Source organism: Brassica rapa, chromosome A04, assembly GCF_000309985.2.
Source record: "Brassica rapa cultivar Chiifu-401-42 chromosome A04, CAAS_Brap_v3.01, whole genome shotgun sequence".
Classification (NCBI taxonomy): domain Eukaryota; kingdom Viridiplantae; phylum Streptophyta; class Magnoliopsida; order Brassicales; family Brassicaceae; genus Brassica; species Brassica rapa.
In genome coordinates, this window is record NC_024798.2 from 6,965,744 (window position 1) to 6,974,801 (window position 9,058).

General features: G+C 40.2%; 2 protein-coding genes across 2 annotated transcripts; one reads left to right on the forward strand and one right to left on the reverse strand.

Annotated features, from left to right (window-relative positions):
• Positions 1 to 402: 402 nt before the first annotated feature.
• LOC117133512 (protein FAR1-RELATED SEQUENCE 4-like) lies at positions 403 to 8,757 on the reverse strand. The gene is made up of 2 exons (XM_033289916.1): positions 4,196 to 8,757; positions 403 to 4,123 (listed from the first exon to the last, which is right to left on the reverse strand). The coding sequence occupies exon 1, from the start codon at positions 6,558 to 6,560 to the stop codon at positions 5,091 to 5,093; it is 1,470 nt and encodes a 489-aa protein (XP_033145807.1). The 5' UTR covers positions 6,561 to 8,757; the 3' UTR covers positions 403 to 4,123; positions 4,196 to 5,090.
• On the forward strand, positions 1,147 to 2,918 carry LOC117133325 (uncharacterized protein At3g43530-like). Its single transcript, XM_033289309.1, has 5 exons — positions 1,147 to 1,482; positions 1,551 to 1,718; positions 1,825 to 2,017; positions 2,090 to 2,516; positions 2,591 to 2,918. The coding sequence occupies exons 1-5, from the start codon at positions 1,147 to 1,149 to the stop codon at positions 2,916 to 2,918; spliced, it is 1,452 nt and encodes a 483-aa protein (XP_033145200.1).
• Positions 8,758 to 9,058: the final 301 nt, after the last annotated feature.

The window sequence follows — 9,058 nt, forward strand, 5'->3', positions numbered from 1 at the left end:
TATCGATCGATGTACACAAGTACCATCGATCGATGTCGAGACATCAGACACGCGACATTTTGGATCCAGCGGACTTAAAACCCAAGGCCAAGCTAAATTACGAAAATGCCCTGACGAGTTTTTAACCTAGTAGATTATATACTGCCTAAGTGTTTTGACGGCTGAGGAGGAGTTAGTTTTAGAGTTTTTTAGAGAGTTACAATATTACTTTGAGAGAGAAGAGAGAGTTTTGGAGAGAAGATCACTTGTGATTGGACCTCCTTGTTTCCATTTCTTTTCATATATTCTATGAATTCCCATTTCTTCATTGTTATGAATTGCTTTGCTATGTTTGAGTAGTTCAATTATTAGATCCAGGGTTCAGATAGGTTTGTGGGATTAGCCCCAAACTATAGATCTGCCTTGTTGTGATATTCATGATAGATTTGTATTCATTGCTTGTTTTAGCCTAGCTAACTAGAACTTGATCATAGGATTGCATACTTAAGCACCCTTGTTATCCCATCCTGACATCTATCTACCATATTAGGACTGCTAGAGAGGGCTAACCGCCAATTTAGTATCTTAATAGGGCATATCAAACTCGCGCATATGCCTGGCTAGAACCTGTCGATCGATGTCCTCTACTGACTATCGGTCGACGTAGGCAAAGGTGTATCGGTCGATGTCCCAATAGGACCATCGATTGACACTCTCTCATTGTCAACATACTAACCGTCAAGACACGAGATCTAGCCTGTTAACCAGTGAAACATGCAACAGCTGATCACTGAGTTAAGCGATTGAGCTCTAACGTATCATGCATGCAACAATTAGGCATCTATATATATTATAATCTCCAACACCTGAATAGTGGCTCTGCATCTAATATCATTTCCAACCAAGTTACATTTACTATTTACTTCGCTTGTTACTATTGCTACTTCATTTAAACATTTACAACTCTTACAATTAAGAAACAGTAGATTTAATTGTTCCGTAGCTCTTTGTGGATTCGATCCCTAAGTACTACATCTGAACCATGAGTTATGGTTTGTCGTTAATGGCGTCCCAATCTGATATTCTCTTAGAGAATTAGGACTCATTTCTGGTCTATACTGCCATGAGTATCCCCCCAACCATGAGAGGTTGGGTGGTACAACATTCATGAACAAGTATTTTGGAGGGAGAAAGGTAACATACGCTGACCTGGAGAAGAAGATGTTGGCAATGAAATCAAAGCCATCTGAGGATCGTAAGAAGATGGCCGTTCTGTTCTTCTTAGCCAGCATCCTTGTCGGAGGCCGAAAGAGTGGTGAGGGAGCATCACCTGTGGACAGTTTCTTCCTGCGTGTTGTTGATGACCTAGATGCGTGTGTAACGTTCCTTTGGGGGCGGTATGCATTCGAACATAACTTGAAGGATGTCTCTAGCTTTTTGGAGAAATGCGACGGGGTTGCGGCGACGAGTTGGGTTTTTACAAGCTTTCCTATCCCTCTGGAGGTATTCTCAAGCTCTCTTTAACATAGTTGTTTAATTGATGTTAATGTCTCTTTGTTGTGTGTTGGTAGTTGTTGGCCTTTGAGGCAATTCCAAGCTTGAGGAACCATTTCCGAGAAGATGTGTATGGTGCAAGCAGTGGTTGCCCGCGGATGTGCAAGATGCAGTACAAACGGAAAAGTGGAACCAAGGAATTCAGTCTGAAAGCTGTGAACGATAAACTTGGTAATAATACAAAGGTAATTGATGTTTTATGTGTAGTCGAATTGAGGAGAAGGGACTTATGAGACTTATGAAAACTTGGTGAAACTAAGGTAATTAGTCTTTTTTGTGTTTTTACCACAGGATATTGAGAGTATCTTGGTAGCAACAGCAGCTGAGGAGGAACTTCTGGAAACCATAAGAATGGACAAGGAGAGTTGTTGGGCCGATGACGCCGATGATGCAGCAGTTGATCGTTGGACGAAGATAATACGGAAAGGGAAGAAACAAGTTTTCTTTGAAGAACAGTTCCGCATGGATTTTGAGTCTCGCACAGGTCAGATTGAAGGTCCCACCAATCCTATCGGAGGACCATCGAATAATGCACAATATGGGTAGGCTCATGCAGATTCGGTGGAGGCTACTGGAGCTACTCCTGGAGCTGAGGCTTTAAAAGCGATGGAAGGTCGGCTTATGAATGCAGTCCGAGATGCAGTTCGAGATGCTATGAAGGGAGTGAAGGAAAAAGTCACTTCATTGTCTACGCAGCTAGGTCTTCTAGAAGAGGAGGTGAAAAGTCTTAGGTGGAGTGTTCCCGGAAGTGACAATCCGGCGGTCCAAGATGATGGTGATGGTAGTGACAATAGCGAGTCGGAAGAAGAGGATGGTGATGTGGGTGGGGATAAGGAGTCGGAGGAAGAGGATGGTGGTGACAATAATGAGCCAGACGAAGAGGATGGTAGTGACAATGATGTTGAAGATGCCATTCTCGATATTTCAAAGGATGTGCAGAGGGAATATGGTGATGTTGACATGGATGATGATGATGCGGAGATGTATGCACATGCTGTGGAGGCCGAAAAAAAATTAAAGACTAAGGCAGCAGAGTCTATAAACACGAAAAAAAGAGGTCGAGAAAAGATGATGGCAAAGAAGCAGTTCCTGTGAAAAAGGTTAAGGTGGACCGTGGTGATAATGTGAGGAGTCCCATTCAGCTAAGAAGCAGGGCAGCAGAGAAGAGGACCAGAGGTGCAAAGAAGCAGAAGGCAGCTGCTGAGAAGAAGGCAGCTGCGGCAGCTAAGAAGAAGGCAGCTGCTGAGAAGGAGACAGCAGCTGAGAACGAGGCAGCAGCTGAAAAGGAGGCAGCTAAGAAGAAGGCAACAGCTAAGAAGAAGACACCAGCTAAGAAGAAGCAGAAGAAGCCGAAGACAAAGAAAGTACGTAAAAAGACCGAGTGAATTCCGTATGTGGTTGTTTTAATGTGGATGAACTCTATTCGGTTTGTATGACTTTCTTGTTTGATGTTGAAGGATATTCATGTTGAAGACTGGTATTTAAGACTTATGTTATATATTGGGAAACTTTAGTAAGTTTCACTTTTAACTTAGTGTAACTTCGTGAATTTATGATATTTCGTAGATCGTGAAAGAGGGAGAATAGGGAAACTTTAGTGTTAGTTTCACTTTCAACTTAGTGTAACTTCGTGAATTTATGATATTTCGTAGATCGTGAAAGAGGGAGAATAGGGAAACTTTAGTGTAAGTTTCACTTTCAACTTAGTGTAACTTCGTGAATTTATGATATTTCGTAGATCGTGAAAGAGGGAGAATAGGGAAACTTTAGTAAGTTTCACTTTCAACTTAGTGTAACTTCGTGAATTTATGATATTTCGTAGATCGTGAAAGAGGGAGAAAAGGGAAACTTTAGAAAGTTTCACTTTCAACTTAGTGTAACTTCGTGAATTTATGATATTTCGTAGATCGTGAAAGAGGGAGAATAGAGAAACTTTAGTGTAAGTTTCACTTTCAACTTAGTGTAACTTCGTGAATTTATGATATTTCGTAGATCGTGAAAGAGGGAGAATAGAGAAACTTTAGTAAGTTTCACTTTCAACTTAGTGTAACTTCGTGAATTTATGATATTTCGTAGATCGTGAAAGAGGGAGAATAGGGAAACTTTAGTGTAAGTTTCACTTTCAACTTGGTGTAACTTCGTGAATTTATGATATTTCGTAGATCGTGAAAGAAAGAGAATAGGGAAACTTTAGTAAGTTTCACTTTCAACTTAGTGTAACTTCGTGAATTTATGATATTTCGTAGATCATGAAAGAGGGAGAATAGGGAAACTTTAGTAAGTTTCACTTTCAACTTAGTGTAACTTCGTTAATTTATGATATTTCGTAGATCGTGAATGAGGGAGAATAAGGATATTTTAGTAAATACGAAGAGTCTTAGTAAATCAGAATCTCAAGCAAACAACAACAACAGATAGTAGACTAATGTCATGGACCGGACGCATCTCATGGAGTGGTGGGATTCTGACGGGTTAGATTATACTTCAGTTCAGCAATCTCTGCAGCCATCGCATCCACACGCTTCCTTAACATTTCAACCTCTTCCTGGACTCCGAAGACCCATGGTTGACGGAAATGGAAGCCATAATTCTAGACGTAAAACGGGAATGTATCAAAACCCGAAAGTATCAATAAAAAATCTGGGCGTTTTCCATAGATTACCTCATAATTTTTGCAAGTGAAGTATTTTCTCCCCGGTAAAGTATCAAAATCGGTTGGATACTTCAGGTTCCGAGACACCTCGTTGATGATTGTCCCCCCACAAGGGCATCTGGTCGGAATCCCACACTCGGCATCCGCCACGCAGCCAAGCATGTTGGTGTCTCTCTTCCAAGCCTTCATCTGCCTATACTCCTCGTCTGGATGAGTCATGATTCTGAGTAACCTAGAAATCTAGAAAGAAGAGGGACCGATTGTAGAGAGAAATCTAGAGAGAGATTGAATAGTAGAGAGAGAGATTGGCTGAGGTAAATGGCGGGTTTAATACACATCTACGTCGCCTCCGCATCGATTTTGTGGAAAGTCAAAAATCGAAAAAATGGGTGGGAAAATTCAAAAAACTGGGCGGGATTTTTTGGTGAAAGATTTTCGTGCTTATAGTTTCACTTAGTTTGTAGTTATACAAAAACCTTTAAAGTTTTACTTTTCTGTTTTTTCCGATTTTGTTGGTTTTACTGTACTTAGATGATTGATTTTATGGTTATACCTGATATATTCTATTTTCTATCAACGTTTTAGATGTGCTCATGTAGAATAAAATTTGATTTCGTGACATATGTAACTTTTCTAATCCCACGAGGTAGTGTATACAAAAAATATAGCTAACAATGATGTATTCCCTTCCCATTCGACAGAAAATGTGTTCCGGATTATAATTTTTTCACTCGAAGTTTTTTGGATTTCACAACATGTTGAATACGTCACGTCATCTTCCTAGAACATGGATAAGTTATGTCATCGCAACTGTAATATAAATCATCAACTAACGAAAGGTTACATAACGAAAGTTTCACCAAGTTTTACAAACATAAAACGAAATCACTTTAATCAGGTTTCACTAAGGTTCACATTCATATAACACTTCAGTTCCTTCTGTTCCTTCTGTTCCTTCAGGTCCTTCAGTTCCATGAGTGCTTTGTGTTCCTTGAGTCCCTTCAGGTCCTTCAGTTTCTTCTGTTCCTTCACTTCCTTCAGTTCCTTCAGCTCTTTCAGCTCCTTCAGTTCCTTCAGCTCCTTCAGTTCCCTCAGTTCCCTGCGAGCAGTTGAAATAGCTAGCCAGACCCCTATTCGGGATATACTTATTAGGACGGGGACGGGGCCGACTTTCTCCCGCCGAAGGATGCCTTTTTTCCTGATGTCTTCCCTTTCTTTTCTTGTAGTCTGGAGGTAGAGGACACTTCGCCGCCGCGATTTCTTTTAGAACCATCCAATGAGTTATATGAGGGACTGGATATATAGTCCTTCGATACGCTTTGGCCCACAGTGTAATGAAGTAATATTTCGAAATGAAATCGTACATGTCACTCAACTGTAATGGTCTATCATGCTTCAAACACTTAATGATAGCGCCTATTGCATGTCTACATGGGTATTTATCTATATCAAACTTCCTGCAACTGCACATTTTATGTTGCAAATCCACAAAATAAGTCTTTCTGTCTGCTCCAATAACATTGTATTCAAGCTGAAAAGTGTTCAGCAGAGTCACTGTAAGTTTAGAACCTTTCGGTGTTCTGTTATGCAATTTGTTCTCCACCAAAGGAACCAATTTTCGAGATGACGGTCCTTCTGCTGCATCCTTCCTATGTATGTTGAACCACTCAGACATTTTCTCAATAATTGTATCAAGCATAGGCAATAAAGACATCCTTCGCGCCTTTTCAAATACCGCATTCAAAGACTCCGCACAATTAGAGGTGTCTATGTTGTACCTAGCACCGGGGAAATGACACTTCGCCCACCGTTCGACTTCGACACTTTTATCAAGATACCTAGCACACGATGGATACCTCTCCCTAAAATCGTCATACTGCTTTTTAAACTCAGGCTCTGAATAAAGACATGCAACCTTTCGGAATAGTAGTGCAACCTCTTCCCTGCCATGATTGACATGACCTTTCACATTGTGCGATATATGCCAGATACAATACTCATGTTTAGACATCGGATACACTTCAGCAACAGCTTTTATCAGACTTGGATTTCTGTCTGAAACAAACACCAATTCCGTCGAATCCGGTATAACAGTTTTCAGCGTCGTGAAAAACCACTTCCAGCTTTCGTTTTTCTCCCCATCAACCACAGCAAAGGCTATTGGATAATGGTGAAGGTTTGGATCCTGAGCCGTGGCAATAATTAAACAACCACCTTCAATAGTCTTCAGGAAAGTTGCATCCACAGTGATGACTTTCCTCATGTATTCAAACCCTTCAATGGAGGCTCCCAGCGCAACAAATAGGTATCTGAACCGGTTGTCTTTATCCACTACCAAACTTGTTTTGGTATCCGGGTTCGCCTTCTCTAACATATACAAATAAGCAGACAATATTCTATATCCATTCTCGGGATCACCACGAATATCCGCAACAGCTAGTTTTTTTCCTCTCAAACATGTCGTATACAACACTTCCACACCCACTTTCCTTTGTACCAGACCTTTTAGGATTTTCGCTGTTGGTGTCTCTTATAGTCCCGGATAATCCTTGTGCACTATAGCTGCAACACATCTTGGTGTAACTTTCCTTTTCTTTCCAGTACTTGAAGTTACGCGAGAGCATGAATGCATATTCCTGTATGTTCTAATCGAGAACGCTTCAGAATTATTTATCTTTGTTGTTCTCACACTCCATTTACAACCTTCATCAGCTCCCCGACATTTCACCACATATCGACCCCTGTCCGACTTGCAAATACTGATTCCGAAACAGTTCTCCTGTGATGCTCTATCAATAATATCTTTCACAGCTTCTTTACTCTCAAATTCTTGAAACAACTGAAGACCCAAACCATCTTCCCACTCCTTAACCACTGGATTTTCTTTTGCAACACGTGGGAGCTCAACATAGTACGAACTAGGACGAACACCCATAGAGTTATCCACGTCGCCCTCACTGTCCACGCCCCCTTCGCCGGCTTGTCCATTAACAACATTAATGCCCCCTTCGCCGGCTTCTCCATTAACAACATTAATGCCCCTTTCGTCGGCTTCTCCATTTATAACAACATTCTCCACCTGTTCAGCCCCCGGCAGATATAGTTATGCTTCTTCAATGCGAGAAAATAGAGTGAGTGCACCCTGATTACCTTCAACTTCGGGTAATCCACTCGCAATCTCACTATAGTTCCCACCATATGAGCTTTCTTTCTCAACTACTGATTGTTGCTCCATTACTGGAACTATTTTCATATCTTCGATGACCTCTATATGCAAAATACTTCTTCTTCCCTCTTTATCCACTAATGTCAGATACACATACACATCTTCATCATCCAAAATATATGATTGCCTCTTAGGTTCTACTACCAGTGGAATGTAACTCAGATTCATCCTCTTTAAACACGGATCTATGCTCTTCTTCTTGCATATTCTCTCCTTCAAACAGGAATAAGTGATCTCATCCAATGATGATGTCTTAAAGGATATACCATACAAACGACCATCGCTTGAATCCATTCATAATCATCTCCAGATTTCGCATATTGTCCATCATAGTCAAAGTGTATGTTTGTAGAAGAATAACCCATTATCTGTTGTACCAAATAAAAGTATACAATTAAAGTTAATCCTAGTTATACAATTTTGCTATTAAAGTCCTACTAAATTATACTTGTTTACACTTTTTCTCAACAGTAAAGTTTCACCTATTTACACTTTTATAGTCTACCAGTTTCACCCTTTTAATTCTGGATTTCAGCTTTGATTCCCGACATTTCTTGTTGACTTTGATTACAAACACACCATACAGCTCTCAATTGACAACACAAAGACCCATATATTTGAAATCTACTGTCTAAAAATCCCAACCTAACGAGCCGCATTGAGTTCATTCATTCGAGTCCTTTATGATGGGATTGAGTTATAAGATACAGAGCAAGACAATGCTTTAACTGAAGTTTATCTGACCTGGGTTGGGGGTCAATTACAGCACCCACGCTCGCCGCAATCTTCTTTACAATAGAAACTCCGAATGATCGCTCTAGCTTTCATTCACTTTCTTCGCCGTCCGTCGAGAGAGACAATTAGGGAGGAGAGAGAAAAATTAAAACTAATTAAGAAAATCCACCTGGACAGGAGAGAGAGATAAACCGCGCTTTTTTTTATTGGTCAAGTAAAGGAACGTTTTGATTGGTCAAGTAGAGAGGATTTTCATTGGTCAAGTAGAGAGGGGCACTATCGACTTTGACCATCGAGTTGAAGAGTAGGAAAACAGATAAGAGTATGGCAGATTACATGAGAGTACGCTAGATCACTTTTTCCCTCATTAAGAATACCTGAGCACTTGACTCATAACAGGATGCAAGGATTTCAGACAGGTATCTGGAGCTGCAGGTAAAAGTTAGTTCCTAGTTTCTCTCTCTCTAAATTTATCTCTTGAGTCAAAGTCTGCTTCCATTGCAGGATCAGTGACCAAGATTGGACAGGCGTCCATGAATCAAAACTTAATGGTGGTTGCCACCAAGTTCTGTTCACTTCTTTTTGACCTATATCCAAGAGTTCTTTGCGAAAGCGAGCCTTGAAGATTGCCGCCACTAAGTCCCGTTTCGAACTCTTTTATTTGAGTCTTTATGAATCAAGCCTTAATGGTTTTAGCCACCAAGTCATGTTCAGACTCATCCTAATTAAACAATAGATCTTATTTATTTATTTATTTATTTATTTTTATTATTATTATTATATTTTTTTTAATAGAATACTCACTAACTAATCTAGGGTCGAAATTTAGAGAGAGAAAATGTGATAAATAATCTAAACCATGCGTTACCTTCTAGACCTGCCTGAAGAATCCGATCCCATGTATACCAAGC

What these genes read in the sequence shown, in the direction of transcription:
- LOC117133325 (XM_033289309.1), top strand. Translation starts at nt 1,147, where the DNA reads ATGAACAAGTATTTTGGAGGGAGAAAGGTAACATACGCTGACCTGGAG. An exon ending in GCTTTCCTATCCCTCTGGAG is followed by an intron (nt 1,483 to 1,550) that starts GTATTCTCAAGC and finishes GTGTGTTGGTAG; the next exon opens with TTGTTGGCCTTTGAGGCAAT. An exon ending in GATGATGATGATGCGGAGAT is followed by an intron (nt 2,517 to 2,590) that starts GTATGCACATGC and finishes CGAAAAAAAGAG; the next exon opens with GTCGAGAAAAGATGATGGCA.
- LOC117133512 (XM_033289916.1), bottom strand. Translation starts at nt 6,560, where the DNA reads ATGTTAGAGAAGGCGAACCCGGATACCAAAACAAGTTTGGTAGTGGAT.